Genomic DNA, 26,456 nt, shown 5'->3' on the forward strand with positions numbered 1-26,456 from the left:
AGGAGTATCTAAAAGGGGTGTGACCTATGTAGTTATATTCGTGGCTTAACCAGCTAAACTAAATTTCTGTGCCACCCTACCGGTATTTTGGTATCTCTCTGAGCTTTCTGTTTTTGCATCCAAATATAACAACTGACATACGCCTAAAGCCAGCCAGGACTATTGGCTTTGTCAATGGCTGTCTGTGTGTGCTCTGCAGATAGGCCAATGATTGGATGACCATGTATTCTGAACGCCTTTTTGGCCCACTGACAGGCACTGCTAGGAACTCGCATTGCCTTCAACCTCATCTCTAGACATCTTAATTGTGGCTGTTAAAAACACCTGGAGGTGGCTAATTTCTAAGCATGCACTATACAAGTGTAATATACAGAATGAAAATAAAATACACATAAACACAACATTCTGGGAATAGCTAACACTCTGATGAGTGCAAGATTCAGTAAAACATGTGAAATATAAACCGGAGCTAAATCAATGACATGGATTGCCTGAAAATGTATTACATTAATTGTTCATAAATTGTCCGCGTTTTTCACAGTAAAATGAAGGACATACACATATAGGGCCCGATAGGGACCTGTTTTATGTCTGTCCAATAATACTACCGGGTCTGAGACCAAGAGGGACCCGGCCCACTTAAACGGGGAACCATGGAAATGCGACTACTGCTGGGAGACACAGACATGGGGCGGGCGAGGGGGGGGGGGGGGGCATCCATGGTTAGCACACAGTCGCTACCTCGAGTCTTTGAAATGAGACATCAATTGACAAGGTTCCTAGAGAGGTTTTCAGAGAGGCCATTTTAATAGTGTGTTTAATAAAAAAGACTACTGATTTAGGGTTTCCACCTTTTCCAACGTAAAATCACGGCCATTTGTTCATATTGTAAGATTCTCCAAGGACATGATACTTAAATAACACTTTGAATAAAATTATCCTCATTAATGTTTAACATGGCTTTTCTGGCTTTGTTTACTTTATCAATCAAAGGCCATTAATGCAGCACAGAACATATTTTAAAGTGCTTTCTTCTTATATAAGCTATTTCAAGTATGTGATGAAGCGGGAAAATACCAGCTTCAGGTGATTTTCAAACTTTTGCACTGGCCACAACATTAAAATACTGTACATGCCTGCTAAAAATGGCCCAAGTAGCACCTCTATGCACTGGATAAGCATGGATTAAATGACTGGAGACAGCGATATGTCTCCCATACATGATCAATGTATTGGGATATATTGCAATACATTGAAACGCTGGAGTTAGGGTCTTCAGGTGAATGTATCCGAAGTGCTGAGGGAAAGCCGCTCATTCGTCACTGGGTCCTAGGCGTTGCGGATGGGCATCTTGAAGGTGGTCACTTCTCTGCCAAACATCAATATTTCTTCTGTGTCTTCACTTCTGTAGAGAGAAAAGGAGAGCTGAGTAGTACCTTTGCCAGGGGCTGTGCTGAGCTCATGAGAGCACCCTGAATGTGGTGTCCTGGGAGAAGCATTTGGTGTGGCGGTGCCCTGAGGGTGCCTGAGGCGCTGCAGAGCTGATAATAACAGTCTGCAGCTGGTATCCGGAGGCTGGGCCGCTGAAGACCATGGGGCACGACTGAGAATATGCAATGAGAACAGTGGCCGATGTGGGCGGGATCTGAGGGACACGGCGTGCCCATACTTTTTTAATTTAAGAAAAACAGTTCCCCTACTTTTTGTGAAAAGACAACTGTCCAGGGTCGGTTAATTCCAACAGTTAAAATGCTTAAGCTGAAGTGTAAAGCAGGGGGGTCTCCTGTGCTATGAATCCGAGGAAGGGGCAGACAGCTTAACAAGCCTTCTTGCCAGGGTTCCTGTTTGCCTGAAAGAAATGTAAATGTGCGCAACTGCTTAATATGCAATTGTAGAGGGTGCTTGGAAGCCGCTATTAACTTTAATTGATGGAATCACTTGATGCTTCCTGATAACACAGATGTATTCTTTTTGAGTGGTATTGCAAGGGAGTTACCAGAAGAGCTGAGAAGCGTGTTCTTTTAAAGGACAGTTATAAAAACAATTGCACTATGTACAGTTTGGATATTACTAAAATCTATATTTTGGAAGCCCTTACTTATATTACACTTTTTACGGCAAACTGTCTTCTACTGTGTGTTATACAAGGATGAAATAATGACTTACATATTCACAGTGCGTTCTGTCACAGACTGGGACATCATAGCACTAAACATAAACAAGCCGCCGTTCTCCTACTTTGCCAGCCAGGACTCCAATCTGTTGCTCTCTCGTTACAAACACAGAACCCTGCTGTGCATCGACTAATAAGGCTTTATAAATAAGGTATGATAGTGCACTTCCTCCTGGTTAACGTAACTTGTCTTTATTTTTCATATAAGATGTGGTTATTTTATATGTAGTTAAATGAAGGTGAAAGACAGAAAAAAGTTACAGAATATTTGGTGTTTTTAGCCATGCCTTTGACCCCGCCCCACTCTCACTCACCCCGCCCCCATTTGTGCGCAGCATCATAGTTCCCATACTTTTTAATGCACTTCGACTACTGAATGTGAAACTTCAGGACTGGGTCCCCTGGAGGCTGTACTTGTTTACAGTCTAAGAAGACTGGGCCTGCATGTTGGTTGACACTTGTAACTGGACCCACGCTTTTGGCCTACACTGACAGAGTATACAGTCTGGCCTGAGGACTGGTTATAACATCAGTGATGTGTCTAGTTTGTATGAGTGAAGCGCTGTTCTTGATTGGTGTCTGAGCAACGCTTGGACTGCGCTGTAGAGAGCTAATTCAGACACTGACCACTTCAAAATCTGTATCCTCTGGTACATCCTCTGACCTTCTTTTATAGCAATGCTTATATGTGGCTTGAACCCACACCTCAAGAGAGCAGTTTTAACCACATTCATAGCCTGCCAAACACCCACACCTCACAGCCTGACCTCAAAACTTGGACACACTGATGCCTCTTGGTTCGGTTTTAAAGTACTTTTCAGAAATCTTTGTACCACTCCCATCAGCTTTCAATTTCATACTGTGGTCTAAGGGTGCATCCTCGAATTGTGATTGGTGGAGAAGGATCCCCGCCTCCTGAGAAGTGCCACCCCCCTGCGAATCACAGTGAGCCACCATTAGTCAGGCTCCACGAAGGGAAGGGAGACCAAGGGGCATGAGACCCTTTGCTCCTCTTGCCACACTTAGGAAGCCTGGTCCAGTTCTACAGGTCACACCTCAGGGGGTTCCACTTCTGGCTGGACCTGCCTTGTGCCTGAAGATAAGGGTGAATGCTTTAAACTTTGTGCTGCCTGCCTGGTAACCCTCTTTGTCCTCCTTCCTCTGGGAGCAGTGGCCATATAGGCCACACAAATTAATACCCACCGATCCAGGCCCTGGATTCCGGCAATGAACTGCCAAGTACTGTAGTAGTAATTATGGCAAAAAAGATAATTTTATGACCCAGAACATTTAAACCATACTCAGTAGGGTTCCACTTGGGTAAAAGGCTGGTTGGGGGAGCAGAACTACTGGTGGTCCTGACCTTCTAGTCCTGCCCCGGGTTCCCTACAGTGTGATCTGTGTGATAGGTGTTGGTCATGTACTGCCCTTAGCATGGACGGTACAGGGAGCGGTTTCCTTGTAAGTCACTGGTTCTATAAATATAAAACTCTGTCTTCAGCTGGAGGTCATGTGCTTCCGTGATTGTCTCTTAAGGAATTTTAAGGGAAAGACTCCTCATGTGTTGCTCTCCACTGATGAGCGACAGCAATCCTGAAACGTGTCCAGAGATGCACAGCACTGGCAGCACCAGCACTCATGAAGGCTGTCAACTAAAGTGAGCATGCACAGCAATAACCACTATGCACTTGGGAGAAATGTGTGCTGGGAGGCTAGGCAGTTTGCTCCCTTCATATATGCCAACTTGAAGAACAATCTCAGCGTGTGAGGAGGCAGCAGGCATTGAAGGGGTGGGCCTCATGCTGAGAAGTACCTACGAGGCACTTTTGAACCCCGCCCCACCCCCAAGTCCCCTCTTCCCCCCCAAAAACTTGCTAAGCGTGGTGCTGATGTCCTGGGGTGTTTTCGCACCCCTTAATGGATATCGTCAATTCAAAGCCTTGGAAAACGAGCTGGAAAACTTCTATTCACTGTGGTTTTCGTATGAAATCGGCTCCTCACTCGGAGACTGTGTGATGTGGAGCTGATATCGTGTGTCATACGGTGGAACCGTGTGAGTTGGCAGGAATGTCTCCTCCCTATTTTTTGATTGGCTCCACTTTGCAGTTATTGGGCTATGGACCTCGTGTGGATGGACCTCCGCTCTATCAATGGTACAGAGACCTGAGAACATCGTCAAGCAGCATTTCCAAGCACCCCTAGAGTCTCATGTGCTGCTCCCTGCTGAAGAAGGATAATAGTGCTAAAAGATGTGTCCAAAGACACAGCACTGGCTGTGCCAACAATGGGGAATACTGTAGAGACTTTCAACTAAAGTGAGTGTTATCCTCCTCTGCATTTACCGCAGTGCACGTGGGAAAATGTATGCTGGTGTACCATGCAATGTGCTACCTCCACCCTTTTCTGTAATATACGGTTGCATATTTTCTCATGTATGTACTTACTCCAACTCCTAGGTATAACTCTCCACTGTTTTGCTATTCACCATTTCTGACTGAAGATTTACACCTAGATGTAGACTTACATGTCCCCAATGGATGTATTTGCTGTAGTACTAATTTATGTGTCACAAAATGCAGCTTGAGAATCCACCTGTAAATGCATTGTGAAGTAATGTGATACATTAATTGATGCCTGTATTTGCAATTGAATCCATACAACTGGTAACATGCAGTTCGCTGCTATGTTTTGAATTTAAATCTAAACTACTCTCTACAGTTGGAAACCGCAAACTTATCAAGTATACTTATTACATAGTCAGTTGTTTGAAGAGTGAGGCCCAAAACATTGCACATATCCACGTGCTATGCATTGAAAGATCTTGTGCAGAATGACAAGTAAACCTTCTTAACAGTTACCTCAGTCTTGTTTGAGCCCTATTTAACCGCTACCGGCCTAATCGCACTGCCTAACTTATTTTTGCTAACACAAACTTTGGGCCTCATTTAGAGTCTGACAGAGCTTGAGCACCACTGTACACTGAATGTGCTTCCGCCATGCAAAACTTGCACTTCTCCTCCTCTTTTTAGTATTAAATCAATTTTTATTGGCAGAGCACAAAACAAGGTACACCAGGACACCAGTGCCTTTCTACTCTTTTTAATGTCTGAGGAAGCACTGTTCACACCACTAGCTCTGCCAGTGCAAACTTCCTACCTGGTGGCACAAACGCCAAGGTCCACCAGGCCACAGTGACGGTCATCCCAGCAACATTACCCTTATTTCCTGATGATGTGTCAGGCTTCAGGCCTGAAATATGAACTGTGGTCTCCATGCATAAGGAGAAAGTTTCCTATGCGTTGTGCCATTTTTTGTGGTTTAGAGAAAAAAACCTCATGCTTTCTATGAACAAAAAAGTTTGCTGATCGAACGCTTTAAATATTTCACTCCCTTGGCAAACATTCCATGCTGCAAAGGGAGCCCCTGTAATAGTGCCTCCCTTTACTGCACAAAAATCCCTGCTAGGCAGACGGGGATCCTAAAAAATGGTGCGATTGGTCCTGTGCCAGGGTGACAGAGTAAATGACAACTGCTCCACAAATTGCACGCCGTCCAGGGTATGAATGAAACCATTTGTTTTTTTCCCTTCCCTTGATATTGATGGCACCACTAAACATGAGCTGATGAATTTAAGGAGGCTTGTTTTCATCTGGCGATCTCCTCACTGCATCAGGCCACAAAGGAGCTACTATAATTTGAGCCAGTGGTTTCCGGTGTTCAGCACTGTCATTTAATTTAATTGTCAACACCAGCACTTATGAAAGTCTGCCACATGGTGGCGCTGTCTATCTAATTTAGATATGAACACAAATGTTATTTGTTAATTCAATATACATTTAAATGACTAATACATACCACTCAAGCCCTTCTTATAGCTTTGGGGCCCTCAAATAGTCTAAATTGTCACACCTCTAGGAGTGTGATGGCTAGAGGTTGTGTTGGTACTGTCACTGGCAAAAACAACTGTCACTGGCAGCACTGGCATGGGCAATGAGTAAGGCCCTGACACTTATTTTCTCTACTAATTAAGCACGGAGCTATTATACCCATAATTAACCACATGACTGTACCTTATTGTTATACTCTAGGCAAGTGAAGTCTGTACTGCTCCTACCCATGCCGTACTTGCTCTGTTTGTGAGGGAATCTTCCACTTTTACTAATCGTGCGCTTTTCATATGGGAGAGGAAAGCTTGCACTGCTGGTGCCCAGGCTGTACTTGTTTGTAAAGAAGCTTGCACTACTGCTTATCATAGTGCACCTCTTCTGTTATTGATTGAAGCGGGTACTGCTACTACCCATGATGTACCTGCTCTCTGTTTCGGGAAAGCTTGCAGCACAACTACTCACACTCCCTGTTCTGTTTCTGAGGTAAACTTACACTGCTGTTATCCATTCTGAACCTGTTCTATGTGTGAGAGAAGCTTGCACAACAGCTGCCAGTGAATGATGCATGTTCTTTTGTATGAGTGAAGCCACTTGAAATTGATGTGCATGCTCTGTTTAAGTGAAGCCTGCAGTAATTGTGCATGCAATATTAAGGCTCACTCTATATTGTGTGAGAACATAGTTACCGGGGAAAACACATATTCATACGTCCAGTGGAATTCGGAAATAACCTCTAAAAATCAGTACAGAAAAACTGAATTTCCATGGTTACTTCCCATTCGAAAGGGGAAAACGCGAAAGTCCACGAGTATTCTTGGTCCATGGGGTACCAGTAAATTCTGGGGCAGAATAAGTGAACGGGTGCTGTTGCATAACTTAGAATTCAGTCCCAGCATGCCCACTCCAAAACTGTACATGCTTGAAGTTGTTTTGCCTAAATACAAACAAGCACCCCCTGTCATTACTGTTTAGCACAGAAAACCTCTGGATCTCCACAGGCAATTTGGGGAATCTGTTGCCTTGGTTTTGTTCTTCCTACTTTGTGCCTTAGTGCCTAGAATGACCAAGAAGAAGGTGCTTGAACTGATGCCTTGCCCCCCGCCAACCCCTCCTCTGAAATTGATACCTGACTTTTGGTGTCCTGTTTCTTAGTATATATTCGCGAGCACTTCCTCCCGCCACTCACCGCATCCTCTCGGGTTCGTACCTTTGGGACATGACCCCTGGCTAACGGTCGCTACTAAAGTCGGTATATAGCACCTCTCGCCTGACAATACCATCTGTTTTTAATCTACTTCCCCACACTTACATTTCCCCTCTAGCCTGATGGCCAATCACCAGTACTTACGGACAACACGCACACTCCCTGTGCGCATCGTACCTTTATTCTTTTCTTTTGTATGTGCCCCTCCCTACGTTACAGGTTGCTCTTTCCTTTCCAATGAGCGAGTATCGTGGACATCTCAGTTGGGGTTACATCGCTATCCCCTTCAGGTGAGTCCTCCTTCAGTGCGATGAGAGACATATACCAGTGGTCACTCCTGCGGTGGGATACCACCACCAGCCCCGCAGGTTAACCCCATAGCTCGGGACTCACCAATATTCTGTGGCTTTACCACACACACCGCATAATCGAGCACTGAAAGTGTTTGCATGTCTTTTAAGAGCAACTACAGTTGTTAAGAGTTGCACCCAAGTTTTTTTACTGATGTCTCGCCACTACGCCTTTCCTTGGGCTATGCACGTCCTTCAATCATAAGTGACTCTGATCTTTTGGCCATGTCAATTTACTTGTGTTTCTCCCTCCAGGTGTTCCCCAGAAGGTAGACTTTTATATTTTGTTCACACTTTCACTCTCACACAGTACAATGATTCGGGTCCAGATTATAGGAGACGAGATCTCTCTCCCACATCCTTGATTGTCCCTATCAGTGTAGATGAGGATCTCCCAGTGCTGAAGAAATACCATGGATCCTATTGGACGATTTAGGGCATGAAACATGTCGACCATCTCCACCCTACACATACCACTCTGAGCTGCAGCAGGTATAATTCTCCTTGCCAACCACAACTTTGATAGTCGGTTGTTTTTATTGAAGCAGAGGAATCCAATTAATAAAATTGGTTTTGAAATCCCCTAGCTATTTTTAACTTGCACTTTTTGCTTCCCACTTCTACTAACTATACATACGCCCCCACACCACTCTTTAGCTTCACGTTGGCAACTAGAGAAGAACTCCGGCAAATTGGGCATTGCAGCACCGGCCCAACAATGAGCTCCCTATTTGCTAATTATGTAAGGGGTAGAATGGCGAAAAGCGCCCACGGGGTATTTCAGTTCGCTTCCAAACTAGGGGATAAACGGCTCATGGACATGTTGAAAATCTACCAAATGAGGTGCCTCTCTATTACTCTCTATGGTGCCGGTATCTGGGGGCATGCACCGAGTAGTAGTCTTCAAGTGGAAGAAAATACCTTTCTTAAAAGACTTTTAAGTCTACCTACTTCGGCTTCCACCGATCTGGTGCATAGGGAGTTTGGGATCCAACATCTCTCAGACTATGTAGCCCTTAGACCGCTTATGCTTTGGCGTGCAATATGGATAAAGGAAGAGACATCTCTAAATAGAGCCATTATTGAAGATTGTCTCTCCACCGATAAGCATCTATTGATTCCATGGGTAAAATTTGTTTCTGAAAGTTTTTCCGAAATTTATGATCTCAATGTACTAGAGGATCATCATGCAGCCTCATGTTTTACCAAAAATGAGCTGAAATCTACTTTTATGAATCACAGAAATGAGAAGCGTGGGAGAACTAATAATAACTTAACAACCTGTCGTTTTTATGGTAGTTTTAGTGAAACGATAGGGTTTCAACCATATCTGAGTTTTGTTTCTAGATCCTCCCACCGATTTGTTCTGACAAGGCTCCGTTTTGGTATTGTTCACCATCTGGTCGCATTCCCAAGCATTAAGAAACACCCAACAGGTTCTTGCCCATGTGACAATATTACCGCACAAAGTACTGTACACTTCTTATTGTTCTGCTCATTTTACGGAAACCTCCGATCAGCTTTTTTAAAACCTGTTTTTAAGAAATACGGAGTCAGGACTGTAAAAGACACTACGAATCTGCTATTTAACCCGCCACCTGATGTATGTTTTTTTACTGCCACTTTTCTTTTACGGGCTATTAAAGCGAGGCCTAATCTGTCATTTTAAATTGTTTTTAAAGTATTTATATGTTTGACTGTTAAAATGATGAAGTTTTATGTATGTTTGCGCTTTTATGGACTTTGTTTTTAAGCTCCGAATAAAGCCTTATGAACTGAACTGAACTGAATTCTCCTTGCCATCCACAACTTTGATAGTCGGTTGTTTTTATTGAAGCAGAGGAATCCAATTAATAAAATTGGTTTTGAAATCCCCTAGCTATTTTTAACTTGCATTTTTTGCTTCCCACTTCTACTAACTATACATACGCCCCCACACCACTCTTTAGCTTCACGTTGGCAACTAGAGAAGAACTCCGGCAAATTGGGCATTGCAGCACCGGCCCAACAATGAGCTCCCTATGATGAAGCATGGCACCCTTTGGGTGAGTGAGGGTCCTTGCTCCTTATTGGAGCTATTCCATCCAGTGTCCCTATTCTAGACCAGAAACACCCTAAATCCAATTCTCCTTCCTCCCTCTTCCTCTCTTCCCTTCCACGCTCCTTTAGGAACTGCATACCTCTGTTCTTGCCTTGAACTCATGTGCCAGGTCATTGGAGGATGGGGGCAAGGAGGAGAGACAATTAGAGGAGCTTTTTAGCCACTCTCCTGGTTAGGGCATGGCCTCCGCTCCTTTTGTAACAGAGATACAGGTTTTCTAAATACAAGAATTGTGAGTCTACAAGTCTACACAATCTCTGAGACAACCTGTTGAAGGTGCACCACAGATCTGGCGAAGACAAGTCCAACCCATCCTCGACTCCTGCTTTGTCAACCTAGCCCTGTGACCGGAAGCCCTTGCGCACTGTGACTAACCTTATAGATCAAGTATATCTGCTCCCTCGAGGCTGCCCGTGTCCACTCGTGGCATGGTCTGCCATGATTGCAGGGCTTCTGAAAGACCCAAGGGTCTTTGCCATTTTCTGGCACTTCCCAAAGACTTCTATGGTACAACCGCAAACTAATAACGTGGCACGTCCCTCTTCATTTTCTCTTCTCACATTTGTCTTGTACTTTTTAGCAGGAAAAGGCCTATTTGAAGACAGGTTTTTGCCCAAATGTTTAATTACTTTTCTTTTAACCTGTTAGTAATTCTGTTAGTCAATATGTGTCTCCCCCAATGCTGCGGTGAATGTCACCCCTTTAATTGAGCCAAAAGACACACCAGGAAGTTCTTCTAGCTAATTTCTGTTTGCAAATTTCCGGATTATTGTGCTTTGGAATTTAATCTAAATCTGTTATGCCCCTTCCAGTCAAGTCCTGCAAGTGATTTTTACACACTTCATGTATCCTACCTATATAGCGTCTTCTTGTCTCCTTTGGGTGTATCTTCCATGTGCTGACAGCACTCTGCCTGAACTGTAAATACCTATAGTGTACTTTGTCTGCTGTGTGTGTCACACCTGTGCTGAGTGCCCTCTGTCTGCATTGTACCCCATCTGTGCTCTGTGCCCTCTGTCTGCACTGTACCCCATCTCTGCTGGGTGCACTCTTCCTGCACTGTAACCCATCTGTACTGTGTGCCCTCTGTCTACACTGTACCCCCATCTGTGCTGAGTGCCCTCTGTCTGCACTGTACCCCATCTGTGCTGGGTGACCTCTGTCTGCACTGTACCCCACCTGTGCTGAGTAACCTCTGTCTGCACTGTACCCCATCTGTGCTGAGTGCCCTTTATCTGCACTGTAAATACCTCACCTGTGCGGTGTGCCCTCTGTCTGCACTGTACCCCACCTGTTCTGAGTGCCCTATGTCGGCACTGTACCCCACCTGTGCTGAGTGACCTCTGTCTGCACTGTACCGATCTGTGCTGAGTGCCATCTGCCTGCAGTGTGTACTCCACCTGTGCTGAGTGCTCCCTGTCTGCACTGTACCCCACCTGTGCTGAGTGACCTATGTCTGCACTGTACCCCACCTGTGCTGAGTGCCCTCTGTCTGCACTGTACCGACCTGTGCTGAGTGCCCTCTGTCTGCAGTGTGTATCCCACCTGTGCTGAGCACCCTCTGTCTGCACTGTACCCCATCTGAGCTGAGTGCCCTCTGTCTGAAGTGTGTACCCCACCTGTGCTGAGTGCTCTCTGTCTGCAGTGTGTACCCCACCTGTGCTGAGTGCCCTCTATCTGCACTGTACCCCATCTGTGCTTACTGCCCTCTGTCTGCAGTGTGTACCCCACCTGTGCTGAGTGCCCTCTGTCTGCAGTGTAAACCCCACCTGTGCTGAGTGCCCTCTGTCTGCACTGTACCCCATCTGCGCTGGGTGCCCTCTGTCTGCAGTGTGTACCCCACCTGTGCTGAGTGCCCTCTGTTTGCACTGTACCCCATCTGTGCTGAGTGCCCTCTGTCTGCAGTGTAAACCCCACCTGTGCTGAGTGCCCTCTGTCTGCAATGTACCCCATCTGTGCTGAGTGACCTCTGTCTGCACTGCACCCCATCTGCGCTGGGTGCCCTCTGTCTGCAGCGTGTACCCCACCTGTGCTGAGTGCTCCCTGTCTGCACTGTAAATACCCCACCTGTGCTGAGTGCCCTGTGCATTGTGTGCACCCCACCTGTGCTGAGTGCCCGGTGTATTGTGTGTACCACACCTGTGCTAAGTGCCCTCTGAATCGCGTGTACCCATCTATGCTCAGTGCCCTCTGCCTTGAGTGTGTGTACCTCGTCTGCATTGAGTTCAATCTGTCTGCATTTTCAATTCCTCACCTGTGATGAGTGTCCACTGCATTGTGTGTATCCCTCCTGTGCTGAGTGCCCCCTGTCTGCACTGTATCATATGTACCCATCTGTGCTGAGTAACCTCTGCCTGGAGTGTGTGTATCTCACCTGCTTCGAGTGCCCTCTGTCTGTATTGTGAATACTCCTCCAGTGCTGAGTGCCCTCTGCATTGTGTGTACCCATCCTGTGCTAAGCTGCTTTGTGCATTGTGTGTACCCTACCTGTGATGAGTTCATTCTGCATTGCGTGTACCCATCTGTGCTGAAATCCCTCTGCCTGGAGTGTGAGTACCTCACCTTCACTGAGTGCCCTCTGTCTGCATTGTGAATACTCCACCAGTGCTGAGTACCCTCTCCATTGTGTGTACCCATCCTGTACTAAGCTTCCCTGTGCATTGTGTGTACCTTAACTATGATGAGTTAATTCTGCATTGCGTGTACCCATCTGGGCTGAGATCCCTGTGTCTGGATTGTGAGTACCTCACCTTCAGTTAGTGCACTCTGTCTGCATTGTGAAAACTCCACAAGTGCACTCTGCATTGTCTGTACCCATCCTGTGCTGAGTGCCCTCGCACTGTCTACCACACCAGCGCTGAGTGCCCTCTCACTGTCTAACGCACCTGCGCCGAGTGCCCTGTGCATTGTATGTGCCCAGCCTGTGCTGAGTGTCCTCCGTCTGTAAGTGTGTACCTCTCCTGCTCTGAGTGTTCTCGGTCTGGAAGCATGTACCTCTTCAGCGATGAGTGTCCCCTGTCTGAAGCGCTATACTTCTCCTGCGCTCAGTGTCCTCTGCCTGGAAGTGTGTGCCTCTCCTGCACAGAGTGTCATCCGTCTGGAAGTGTGTACCTCTTCTGCGCAGTGTCCTCACTCTAGAAGTGTGTACCTCTCCTGCGCTGAGTTTCCTCTGTCTGGCAGTGTGTACCTCTCCTGCTCTGAGTGTCCTCTGTCTGGCAGTGTGTACCTCTCCTGCACAGTGTCCACTGTCTGCAGCTCTGTACCCCTCCTGTGCTGAGTGTCCTCTGTCTGGCAGTGTGTACCACTCCTGTGCTGAATGTCTGCTGTCTGGCAGTGTGTACCTCTCCTGCTGAGTGTCCTCCATCTGGAAGTGTGTACCTCTCCTGCGCCGAGTGTCCTCTGTCTGGCAGCGTGTACCTCTCCTGCGCTGAATGTCCTCTGTCTAGAAGCATATACCTCTCCTGCACTGAGTGTCCTCTCTCTGGTAGTGTGTACCTCTCCTGCAGTGTGTCCTCTGTCTGAAAGTGTGTACCTCTCCTGCGCTGAGTGTCCTCTGTCTGGAAGTGTGTACCTCTCCTGCAGTGTGTCCTCTGTCTGGCAGTGTGTACCTCGCCTGCACATAGTGTCCACTGTCTGCAGCTCTGTACCCCTCCTGGGCTCAGTGTCCTCTGTCTGGCAGTGTGTACCTCTCCTGCTGAGTGTCCTCCATCTGGAAGTGTGTACCTCTCCTGTGCCGAGTGTCCTCTGTTTGGCAGTGTGTACCTCTTTTGCGCTGAGTGTCCTCTGTCTGGCAGTGTGTACCTCTCCTGCTGAGTTTCCTCCATCTGGAAGTGTGCACCTCTTCTGTGCTGAGTATCCTTCGTCTGTAAGTGTGTACCTCTCCTGCGCAGAATGTCCTCCGTCTGGAAGTTTGCACCTCTTCAGTGCGGAGTGTCCTCTGTCTGGAAGTATGTATGTCTCCTTCACTGAGTGTCCTCTGTCTAGAAGCATTTACTTCTCCTGCACTGAGCGTGTACCTCTCCTGCGCTGAGTGCCCCCCGTCTGGAGCTCAGTGACCTCTGCCTGGAAGCGTATACCTCTCCTGCACTGAGTATGTACCTCTCTTGCCCTGAGTGCCCTCTGTCTGGAAGTGTGTCCCTCTCCTGCACAGAGTGTCCTCCATCTGGAAGTGTGTACCTCTCCTGCGCTGAAAGTCCTCCACCTGAAAGTTTGTACCTCTCCTGCGCCGAGTGTCCTCCGTCTGGAGATGTATACCTCTCCTGTGCTGAGTGTCCTCTGTCTGGAAGCGTGTACCTCTCCTGCACTGAGTGTGTAACTCTCCTGCGCTGAGTGTCTTCTGTCTGGAAGTGTGTACCTCACCTGCACTGAGTGACCTCCGTCTGTAAGTGTGTACCTCTCCTGCACTGAGTGTCTTCTGTCTGGAAGCGTGTACCTCTCCTGCACTGAGTGTGTAACTCTCCTGCGCTGAGTGTCCTCTGTCTGGCAGTGTGTACCTCTCCTGCGCTGAGTGTCCTCAGTGTGGAAGAGTGTAACTCTCCTGCGCTGAGTGACCTCCGTCTGTAAGTGTGTACCTCTCCTGCACTGAGTGTCTTCTGTCTGGAAGTGTGTACCTCTCCTGCACTGAGTGTGTAACTCTCCTGCGCTGAGTGTCCTCTGTCTGGCAGTGTGTACCTCTCCTGCGCTGAGTGTCCTCAGTGTGGAAGAGTGTAACTCTCCTGCGCTGAGTGACCTCCGTCTGTAAGTGTGTACCTCTCCTGCACTGAGTGTCTTCTGTCTGGAAGTGTGTACCTCTCCTGCACTGAGTGTGTAACTCTCCTGCGCTGAGTGTCCTCTGTCTGGCAGTGTGTACCTCTCCTGCGTGAGTGCCCTCTTTCTGGAAGTGTGTACCTCTCCTGTCCTGAGTGTCTTCTGTCTGGAAGCGTGTACCTCTCCTGCACTGAGTGTGTAACTCTCCTGCGCTGAGTGTCCTCTGTCTAGAAGTGTATACTTCTCCTGCACTGAGTGACCTCCGTCTGTAAGTGTGTACTTCCCCTGCACTGAGTGTCCTCTGTCTGGAAGTGTGTACCTCCCCTGCGCTGAGTGTCCTCTATCTGGCAGCATGTACCTCTCCTGCACTGATTGTGTACCTCTCCTGCGCTGAGTGTCCTCTGTCTAGAAGTGTGTCTCTCTCTTGCACTTAGTGCCCTCTTTCTGGAAGTGTGTAACTCTCCTCTGCTGAGTGTCGTCCATCTGGAAGAGTGTAACTCTCCTGCACTGAGTGCCCTCTTTCTGGAAGTGTGTACCTCTCCTGCGCTGAGTGTCTTCTGTCTGGAAGCGTGTACCTCTCCTGCACTGAGTGTGTACCTCTCCTGCGCTGAGTGCCCTCTGTCTGTAAGTGTGTACTTCCCCTGCACTGAGTGTCCTCTGTCTGGAAGTGTGTACCTCTCCTGTGCTGAGTGTCCTCTATCCGGAAGTGTGTTCCTCTCCTTATCTGAATGTCCCCCATCTGGAAGTGTGCACCTCTCCTGTTCTAAGTGCCCTCTTTCTGGAAGTGTGTACCTCCCCTGCGCTGAGTGTCCTCTATCTGGAAGCATGTACCTCTTCTGCACTGATTATGTACCTCTCCTGCGCTGAGTGTCCTCTGTCTAGAAGTGTGTCTCTCTCTTGCACATTTAGTATCCTCTTTCTGGAAGAGTATGCCTCTCCTGCGCTTAATGCCCTCCATCTGTAAGTGTGTACCTCTCCTGCACAGTGTCCTCCGTCTGAAGCTCTGTACCTTTCCTGCACCGAGTGTCCTCCGTCTGGAAGTGTGTATCTCTTCTGCAGTGATTGTCCGCTGTCTGGTGCTCTGTACCTTCTGTCTGCATTGTGAAAAAGGGGCTGACAAGACACCTAAAACAATGGGGCCCTGTGTTTGACACTGCCCGATAGATGCAACCTAGGGCTTTAAATTGATGCAATTCTCGATAGGTAGTCAATGGCAGTCCCGCAGCTGAGAAGAGCAAGCATTTGCAATGCAATAGGTCTCGCATTTGTTAGAGTTTAAGCTATTGGCATTGTAAATGACAATACCTTTTATGTATCTGTTTTGATAATTAACACATAAATAAAAGGCATTGTCATTTAAAAAGCCAATAGCTCAAACTCTTGTAAGTGCGAGACCTATTTAATTTCAAAGAGGTGACTGCCAGTGTCCAGGGCTGCTTGGAAATTGAAAGCGAGCATGACGCACTGAATGTTGCAGGAAAGCATGTCCTGCCTGTCTGTAGTAGTAGAAACTTGTTGAAGAAAATAGTGCTTACAGACTAAGGGACTGATTCTGATGTGGTTAGGAAGGCATCCTAACAGCATTTGCTCCGTCCAAATCGGATCAGGAACGTGTCTTTCCGACCGACTCTCAAAGGTTTCTGACTAACCGAGTACGATGCGAGTTAGGCGTTAGGAATATCCCAATCCGAACCCGACAACATTTAAAATGACCGCGCCGTACGCAGCAGAATCGTACGTCTCTACAGGCTGCGTTTCAGAACAACCGAGTATGATGCTGGATTTGGACAGCCTTTCCGAACTGTGCCGTCCGACTCGAATCGGGGGTCGGAATCAGACTTTGGGGGTCCGTAGTGGGCCCCCCTTTACCCAAAACCTTCCCAATCGGGTCCATGGGCGTACCCATGGATCCCGCCCTTACCAGTCATGCACAGTGTGGCAGGCACCAGGGGGTGCCACAGGCAGCCCGATTTTCCCCAGCCATCCCTTTCTTCAATGGGAGCCTATGCATTCGGTCGGAACAAACGCTCCCATTGAAGTCAATGGGAGTCCAACCAAATCATATCTGGAAGCATCCGGATGCATCGTACTTGGCCGGTTGAACTCTCCAGATCCAATTCGGTCAGAAACCATTCCCAAACCCATTCGGTCGAGAAGCTTTCCAAATCACATCAGAATAGGGCCACGAAATAAGACATACCATGTAATATCAGAAGTAAAAGGGCCAGTCCTCATGGGACATAACAAATGAAGACAAGGCGGTACTAAGGAGGGACTAACAAGCCTATTAACGAATTGGAAGCCAGCATTTACAAAGGACAATGACACAAGCCAATTAAAAATATGGGTGGAGAGTGGGCGGAGCGTCAAGTCCATACTCGAATACAACATGCCTCGCAGCGCATGCGCTGCTGAGGCTCGACCAAAAAAATGGGAGTGCTTGGTGGTATGGCCTGAAAGGCAAGTGGCAGAGTTGTGAGTAGTTTGAAGTTTTTGAGTGATGCCTTAACCACTCCGAGATAGAGCACGTTGCCATAATCTAGGCAAGAAATGATAAGTGACTGAACTATGGTCTTTTAAGCAGAAATCGGGAAAGAGCAGCAGATTTTCCTCAAACATCTTGGGAGAACAAAACAGCAAGTAGCTGCTGTGTTGGTCAAGCCTACATTTATTGTCCAGTTCTTTTCCAAGATTTGTAACAACCTGTCTGAGCGATGGCAGAGGGCCCGTGCCTCCGGCCACCAGATGGGACCGAAAGATGGGTTCGATTCACAACTACTAAAGCCTCTGTTTTACTGCAATTAAGTTTAAGACAATTAGTGCCCATCCACTGCTCATCGCTGCTAAACAAGATTTATGTTGCGGAGTACTGTTGCCTAAGTCTGGGGATGAAGATATAATAATCTGGGTATCGTCTGCATACAGAGTATGGAGAGACCAAACACTTCAACTGTGTCAAGGATGTCGGTAAGCGGGCAGAAAGAGATACTAAAGAGTGTATGGATGACTCAATGAGGAGCCTCAAGGAACACTAAAAGTATCCAGAGAGGCGTGGAGTCTAGTGGCGACCCAGATTGAATAGAATTAAAAAGCTTCTCGAATTTAACAGTATCAATAGGCAAAAAAACGGACAAAGATGACTCCTTACTGGGATCCCTGATGCTCCTTGTAATAGATTTATCCACAGGATACTCCACAGGAAAAAGTGGCATAACTATCTGCAATTTTCTTATAAAAGAAATCTGACAACTCATTGCACCTATCCTCGGAGATAGATGGACTCGCAGCCTTTCCGAAGGGGTCGATCTGGAGTTTAACAATTGAAAATATGTATTTCGCTAAAGTTTAGGAGCTTTCAATTTTCTCTGCATAAAAAACCCAGGCGCTCTTTTATAAATGGATCTGTGATAATCTAGCTTTTTTAACACTACATTATCCCTTATTTCTTATGCACTAAAAACATCTCCTGACAAGCAACGCTAAAGTCACTGGCCTCTGTGCTTCTACTATTTTCAGCTCTCCAGCTATCAGCAGCGGCTCCTCCGCTAAGGCAGAAAAGCGTAGCCTCGCTGCTTTGCAGCAGTGGAATAAAGGAAACATAAAATGAGAATAACTCGAGGTTATTATCATTTTATGTTTTCCTGCTGCTGCAGGTTTGCGGGTGGGGCGGGCTGCTCCGATGACAGAGGAGCTGGGGGGGAGTGCTTTGCCCACTCCAAGTACCTAAGAATGTTTGGGCTGCCCTCTCGGACCAGCCAAACCATCATGCGCACTTTGCATGGTCTCCACGCACGCTGCATTACAACGGTCTCTTCATTTGTGACCGGTGTCCAGGTGGCAATGGTGGGCCGGCTGGTGTTCCCTTATTTTTACACCCTCCCAAAAATGCATAAGGGTGTCTTACCTCCACCAGACAGACATATTGTTTCAGGTATAGGGTCTCTACTCGAACCCTTGTCCATTTTCTGTGATCACTTTCTACAACCGTTGGTCACCAGGACTCCCCCTTTTTTAAAGGATACCAGGGATGTCCTAAATCTGATTGATGAGATCAATGACACCGTAACCTCAGTTGGTCTCTTGGTCACCCTTGATGTAGAGGCTCTATACACCAACATCCCACAGGACGCTACCTTGGACGTGATAGAGCAGATCTGAAAACTTGACATCCTCCACCCCAATCAGTTTCATTCTCGAATGTGCTACTCTAGCCCTCAAAGAGAACTTCTTCCAGTTCAAAGAACAGTTGTACCATCAGATACAGGGGACTTCGATGGGCAGTACTTTTGCCCCTAGTCTCGTCTGTCTCTACATGTCCAACATTGAGAGGGAGTGTATCCAATGTGATAACAACCCCTACTCCACCAACATCACAGTACTGCGCCGTTATATGGATGACATACTTGTCTTCTGGCAGGGAGACATAGATAACGGTAATTCCTTCTGTGACTAGGTTAATACCTTTAACTCTTTTTATGATTCACGAGGAACCTCTCCTCTGACAACCTTCCCTATCTGGACCTATTGATCTCCATCGAAGGGTGCCGCCTACATAACACAACATACAAAAACCCAAGGGACAGTAACAGTCTCTTATGGTATGACAGCCACCATCCCAAACATCTGAGGGATAATTCGCCATTCGAGCAATTCTTGCTGTTTCACCGTAATTGCAGTTCCTCCAGTGACTATGACTCCTCACCATGAGATGCCTACCCGTTACTCCCGAGGGAGATGCCTTTCACTGGGTTCACCTACTTACTGTGTACCCATCTGAAGTACTCATTCACTTGTATTCAAAGCCTTCTGCTGTGTCCAGTGGCTTCTTAATTTAGGAGCCAATGACACAACACTCTTAAAATGACACGTCCTATGCTTTTATATTATTTTAGCCACCGAATATTTGACACACAAGACCCCATCCAACATGGCGATGGGTTTTGCCAGGCCATTTTTCAGTATGCAGCCCTGCGCCATGGGCCTGAAAGTTCCAGCACCTGCAAGAGTTGGAATTACTCGTAACCGATTCCCGCTCCACTCAACAAACGTTCCAGTGGTAGCAGAGATTGTGGTAGGTCGTACGCTAGTAGCATCTGCAACCAACCGTGAGCACTAACCTACTTTATTTCATCACCACTTAACCACAGCAGTCCTGCACCTGACTCCTGTCAACAGGACTCTGAGATATCGGCTTGTTTGTTTGTTTATTTTATTTGTCTTTCAGGCGGTTCGACGTTATTGAGCGCACTCCACTGACAACTGTGGGGGCAAATCCCGTCTTTTCGGTGGTAAGATCTCTGTCCCCCCTTGTTGTTGAGGCAGTAGCGTCATGCTTGTCCCAACACTGTGCATCAGTATGCCATTTAGATTCATCATCACGTTGGGTCACTTTTGTGATATGATATAAGGCTTCTTTCTAATGGCTCGCCATACTATGGACCTGCCCACCTGTATTTGTCTCTATGAGGCAATGTCCTCTGCATGCAGAGCTTTACATGTACAGCAAGCTAATGTGTATACATTGATTCAAAGTTGCCTCTTGCTGTTTTTTCTCTCTTTCCCCCTTTTGTTCCCTCCAGGACGGTTTATACACTGATTGTCTTAAGGTACTCTACATACTATGTGTTATTGGGGTAAGGTACAGCTTTAGAAAGCAGACATACTTTTGACTGACCTACCCTTGAGTAGCCAAGCCTTCTCTTTTCCTGGTACTGAAGAATTACTGCGACCATTTTTTGATATAAGAATGGCAAGAAACTTGTCGACCTCCACTTTATTTTAGAGCCAACGTGGACCACTTCATCCATCTCTGTCCATCGCTTGTTTTTATTGTAACGAAGTGATCCAAACATTAAATTCATTTTTGGATTGTCTTTAGTTCATTTTAAGCTCACTTGATAGCATTCTACTTACTTCAGCACATTTACACTGCACGTCACTCTTCACATCAGTGACAGCAAAAGAACTCTGGCAAAGAGCCCCCCTGCGGGGCCCGTTGGGCATTGCAGTTGCCGGCCCAACGAGGACCTGCCCGATGATGAAGCATGACACCCCTCAGGGTTTGTGAGGGCTCTTTCTCTTGATGGATCAGATCCCCTGACCTGATACATCAGGTTCTCCCGACCTTTCTTTTCCCTTCCTTAGAACTGCATACCTTTGACTGAACTTGTACCATTGGGGGCATGTATGCGGGACCTTCATTGGCCCCTTGTCCCTTTTTTGTAGACTCACCATCTCCACACACCCGTAGTCAGGACCTCTACCTCCAGACACTCCACAGAGATCCGCCTATTTAACCCAGTGCCAGGGCTCTGGTGTCTGTAGTTTTTAGTTGATCACGGGTCCCCTTACCCATATTTATCAATATTGCACTCATCCATTTGCTTCATATTTTAAACAAAAAAGAGTCCGTGCATGAAAGGAGCTGACAAACAAATCTGTTTTTTTATTCCTAGTCAAGAATTAATCACTGTGGTGCCTGAGATTGAGGAACGTGTCCACACTAGGCCTACGAGGTGGACAAAAACAAGGAGGTGTTCCTTATTTTCCATCCAGACACAGACAACCGCTCCCAAAATGTTACCAGCCTAGCAGTAAAGACCTTGGTGTTCCAGTTCTGACACTATGTCATTTTCCCACTTGATGACGTATTGCCTCCCCTTAAGGATGTGTTTCTGTCCTCTTAAGTATATAATTCCCAATCCCACCACCTTTCCCTGACAATGTTAAATCTTCCCCTTCAGAAACCTACAGTGTGCTTCTTTCACCTCGAGAGAGTGTTTCTCTCCCTTCAGAGAGTGTTTCTCTCCCTTCAGAGTGTGGTTCTCTCCCTTCAGAGTGTTGACCTCACCACCATACTGCATAGTCTCCTCTTCAGGATGTGTTGCCCTTTGACCTGCTTGTTATGACATGTACTGCTGTCCATTGGACCAGATTACTTACCCAGTGGTTGTTGCAGCCCATCCCACTCTGGGCTCCGATTTTGTCAATTTTTCCCCCGAAACAGTCGGAGGAGCGTCTGAAGCTCCTCGGGGAGTTGAGGAGCTCACGCAGGCGGTTTCTAATCGGACTCGTCTTGTCCGGGAGCTCCCAGGAGCCTCGTGTTTGGGCCGATTCTAGTTGGGGTCTCATGACATCTCCATCCACGGAGGAACGAGGATTTGAGGCTTCTCCCGTCTCGTAGATCTGTCCCATAGTGCCTTGGGAGAGCCCCAGCCCTTCTTCATTAGGAAGTCTGTCTTCTAGGCGCTCAACTAGGGTCTGCAAACATAAACCATGTCTATCATTACTGCTGGCTATAAGGAAAGAGCACAGCACCCTTCACACTACAGTTACATAGGGTAACATGCAAGCCATGCTTCCAATTTTGGCTTTCCTTGACAAACCTTTGTGACCTTGCACTTAATACAATTAGTTCCATTGAATTAATACAACACTTCAACTTCCTAAAAGCATCTGTTCTATTACAGAACATCAGTGTAAACATGGGATCCTAGTGACATGGTTTCTTGGAGTCATCCTACTTTGATACTTAAATGGGCAAAGTATGTTATGGTTAGTGTATGACATTCTATAGATTTCTGTTGTATCAGTCACAAAACAAGCATTGGCAAAGCCAACATGTCTTGCCTTTATAATGCAAGTGCCGAGCTGTTCGCTTTGTCAATGATAATCTGTAAAGTATTAATTAAATCAGTAAAAGAAATACACTTCAAAATACTGAAGAAAAAGAAAACACGCATCTTATGCTATCTCAAATCTGTACATTGAATTCAACGTTTTCAATCTTTATAATTGTCGAGTTTTTTTCAAATAAATTTCACTCTGGAAACTCTGGAGGATTAAGCTATTTGTTCTTCTGCAGTGGCCCAGGTAGCAGATTTATGGGCCTCCAGGAAGTGACATGCTAAGTACAATTTCTGCCTCAGATGCCAGTTGAGTGAGTGCATTAGATGGCCCTTCCACCATAAAAGCTTTTGAGCAATATGTGGAATGCAGGAGATAAAAAGAAAACAACCTTTAAAGTCTGCTCTTGTGCCATACCGCAGCAAAAGAATCCCTGTTGCCGTGTTTATACAGACAAGATGGAAGGCGTGAGGAGCAACACACTGCAGTGGGGATGAGGGGCATGTATAATAAAGCATAAATATGAGAGCGCTAGAAAACACGAGCACTCTCATGGAGTGTCTGATGAAAAAGAGAAAAGTTGTTCCCTAAATGTGAGCAGTGGAAGGATGCAAGATAACCAATCAAAACATTCGTAACAAGGCTATGCTCCTGAATAGGAACAAACATAGGAAAAGGAAGGTAAGACATCGAACAAGAAGCAAGCAAATGAGAATGACAATAAAGCCAACCAATGGTAAGCAATCGACGATGTGTAAGCTCTCTGGCAGATTCAAACTAAACAGTATTAAATTGATAATTTCCAGAGTTGAGGTTGCTCCATAAATATGAAAATAAGATGTTCTGAACTATTGGGATATGTGCAATCAATTAACTTCAGGAGCATCAGCTTTGCAATGCGAATACATATTCTGTGCAAAATCAGTAAACAAGCATTTGCAATGCAATAGGCCTCGCATTAACAAGAGTTTAAGCTATTGGCAATGCAATAACTTAAACTCTCGCAAATGCGAGACCTATTGCTTTGCAAATATTTATTTTTTACTAGCATCCATGTGGCACTTTCACATTCAGGAAGGCTGCGCCCCTATCTTTAGACAAGCCTCATCTAAAGAAAGAGGCGTGTCCGACATGTAAGTGAAACCACGGCATGGGGCTGTGACAAAAAAAGCATCTGTTTGTCAAGTTGACAAACAGATGTTTTTTTTGGGTAATAGCGCCCATGTCCCGCTTTCACTTTAATGTCAGCTGTGTACCTTTCCTTAGATGCGGTTTGTGTAAAGAAAAGGGCGTGGCCTCTATGAATGTGTAAGCGCTGCATGGGTGCTAGTAAACTAACTAACTAACTAACTAAATAAATAAGTAAGCGCAGGTGCTAAATGCAGACCGGGCTGCTAAAATAAATATATGAATAAACGCAGCCGCAATAGTTAAAATTAAAATAAAAGCGGGTGGCGTGCTGCGAGGTAATGGTTGGAATAGGGGAAGAGCATTAAATAAAATAGTGCTGAACGACTTATAAAGCAGACCATGCAACAACACCAGTAAAAGGTTCAGTCGTTATGGGAGGTAACAAATGCAGACAAAGGCTGTACCAAGGAGGAGAGTGGGCGGGGCTTCAATGCCATACTCCACTACTGCATGCCTCGCAACAGCGCATGCGCTGCTCTGGCTCGACCTAAAAATAAGTTTCAATGAGCGCAACTGTTATAAATCTACCTTACACTTTTGTTCAGATTATTTTGGGATTGGTATGATTTAGGGATGGAAAAAAGTGTTTGTGGTACACAAATAAGCTCTAACTAAAATGTGACTGTGAATATGTTAAGGGTTGACCAAGCTTATTTTGATTGAAGAAGGACAGATAAAAATTACGAAACATACTAGTTGTGTTGGTACAGCTCCTAACATTAGCTACTTCACCGGCCAGCTGCACCATTTCTTCATCACGCCTCTCATCTTAAAAAGACTTCTAATCATGACTGTTTACACTCATTCTTAATAAAGAGAAAACTGTGAGGCAATGTAAGCAAGAACGAATAAAGACCTGGGATAACAATGGGCTGTTTTCAAGCAGTGCACCCGAGACAACAGCTAGCTGCAAACGCTGATCTTCTTCTACCCGGTGGCCTTATGGCAAATTCAGAACCTTACTGCTGTGCCAGGGAGCAGCTCCAGCCCTAGTTACTTAGCCAAGTTCGCCTATTGGTTTTTCTTACCAGTCTGGAATTCACGCTGGTGGGTATAGGCTGGGCCGTTTTAACAGCATGATAGGCCCCCAGGCAAAGCAGTGCACTGTGCCCTGCCTACATTTGTTTAACGGAAAATGAGTGTCAAATTCAGGTCTGCTTGGGGCCCCTATGCTCGTGGGCAGAGGCACAACTAGAGCCACATTACTTTGTGGGGAGGGCTACTAAATAGTTCGGGGGGTGTAATTCTTCCAGCAATAGGCAACGTTCAGGGGCTCTCAGAAGGGGTGAAAAAACAAGAAAGCCTCGTTAACAAGTAAATGGTCTTTTAAAGACTTGTGAAGTACTCGGGTGCGGCTGTGATGAGACGGACACCAGGCCAGACAGACCACAGCAGCTCAAAAACTGTGTGTGTCCCTGGGAAGCTGTCTAAATCCGGGCTGACAGGCACGACGCGGAAGGGGTGGGGGGGGGTCTGAAACCATGTTGGCCCCCTCGGCAACTGCCCAGCGTGCCCATGCGTTGATGCACTGGGTATAGGTCCCGGGGTCAATGAACCTGCCCTTCTCGTGGTCTTAGATACTGATACCTGTGAGGACCTAGCACAAGATTATTAAACTCAGCCAACAGCATAGAGAAAACACTTTGTAAACAAACCACCTGGCAGGTGCCTTAAAAAACAGGTTTGAATGCTTTTGAGGTTTGCTCTCCATTAACCTTTACGCCGTTTAAAGTAAATAACTCGGTATGTGGAGGACCGCACTTCGAAATGCATATCTTTGGTTCCCGTGGGACATTCCCGCCCACAGCAGAACCGCTGTGCTCGAGGGTCGTCCAATTTGCATAATCGCGCCTTTCATGGTCGCTCTTACCTCCAAGTCCGCGAGGTCGGAGCGCGAGAGGGCGCCGTAAAGGGGGTTCGCGGCGGCGGTGAGCTGCAGTCCCAGGACGAGCGGGAGTAGCAGGCTGAGGCAGGGCGTCACCATCGTGTACTGGGTGGAACAAAGCGTGCCGGCTTCGTGCTCTCTTCTCTGGAGCCTCTGAGACAACTTAGCCGATCCCTCCTGTCTCTTAGAGCTGTCCTACAGCTGTACAGCCCAGGGCCCCTTTTTTATATCCAGAGAAACGACGCAACTGCCCAAGTAATGACGCCTGTGACAGGCATTCTGTCACTTCAGAGTGATAAAAGGTGCGCCCCTGGACAGCAGAAGATTCCCTTATAGAGTTATTATCTAAGCTATCAGGCGGGAGAGCGGTCTCAGTCACTTCTGTGGAAATGACAACGCGAATGGTCACGCCGGGAAGCTTCACATTCCTGGCGGATGGCTTCGAGAGGTGGACACGTGGAAGGTGGTGGAGATGATGGGACAACAGCTTGCTTATCACAGATAGCCGGGGAGCCAATCAGAGGGCTGAGTCTCTCTTAAAATTCCACACCTTCCTGTGCAATAGGAAGTGCTGATGGCACCATGTCTAATCACATCAGCTCAGAGACCTGATGAACGCATCTCTACTCTGACTCCCTAGCAACCACACTCTACTAGCGAAATGCTTATGAATATCACCAAAGTGGATCCAAATAGCTGTTGAGCAAGCATGGTAGGCTTTGCCAATCGCATTACAGCAGCATCAAGGACATTTCTCCTCAATGAGAGTTTGCATCCTGCCGCGTCCTAACCAGTGCATTCAGAGCGGACACTGCTGAGGCCTCAAGGGAGGGCTTCAAGATTCTACTAAGATGCGCCCTGGGTGGGACCCGTGGTGGCACGCCACAAATCAGCCTCATATTGCAAGTGTTTTGCACCCAGGTTCTCAACCCAATCCAGTGACCTTTCTTCACATATCCATGAAATAAGTTGAAAAGGTCTCAGTTCACCTAACAAAGAATTGTCTGGCTGCCATACTATACGATAATTGACTCTTCTAGTTGTGTATTTTTATTGGTTCTTTTTCTCTATATTGATTTGTTTGTGGTATGACTGTTAGGATGCAAGATTAGTATGCAAGATGTGAATGTAGAGATTCAAGTTTTTTGTCGAGGGGTAAAATTATTGGTTTTATCATTGTGATTTGTAACTAATATTTTTGACATCTTCAATTTTGTTTATTTGCACATAATTGTCTTCATTATATCTGTGAATCACAAAAAAGAAAATACAGAAATGAAATATGTAGGAAAA

The 26,456-nt window shown here is 46.5% G+C and overlaps 1 protein-coding gene across 1 annotated transcript; it reads right to left on the reverse strand.

Annotated features, from left to right (window-relative positions):
* Positions 1-780: 780 nt before the first annotated feature.
* On the reverse strand, positions 781-25,367 carry LOC146868391 (natriuretic peptides A-like). Its single transcript, XM_085609914.1, has 3 exons — positions 25,149-25,367; positions 21,404-21,721; positions 781-1,405 (listed from the first exon to the last, which is right to left on the reverse strand). Exons 1-3 carry the CDS (start codon positions 25,260-25,262, stop codon positions 1,400-1,402), a joined length of 438 nt encoding a protein of 145 aa, XP_085466040.1. The 5' UTR covers positions 25,263-25,367; the 3' UTR covers positions 781-1,399.
* Between the last annotated feature and the right edge of the window lie 1,089 nt (positions 25,368-26,456).

This window comes from Triturus cristatus, chromosome 1_2 (genome assembly GCF_964204655.1).
Source record: "Triturus cristatus chromosome 1_2, aTriCri1.1, whole genome shotgun sequence".
NCBI classification, from domain to species: Eukaryota; Metazoa; Chordata; class Amphibia; order Caudata; family Salamandridae; genus Triturus; species Triturus cristatus.

Coding starts and splice junctions, on each gene's coding strand:
- LOC146868391 (XM_085609914.1), bottom strand. CDS start 25,262: ATGGTGACGCCCTGCCTCAGCCTGCTACTCCCGCTCGTCCTGGGACTG. Junction 21,722..25,148: donor CCGACCTCGCGGACTTGGAG/GTAAGAGCGACC, acceptor TTATGTTTGCAG/ACCCTAGTTGAGCGCCTAGA.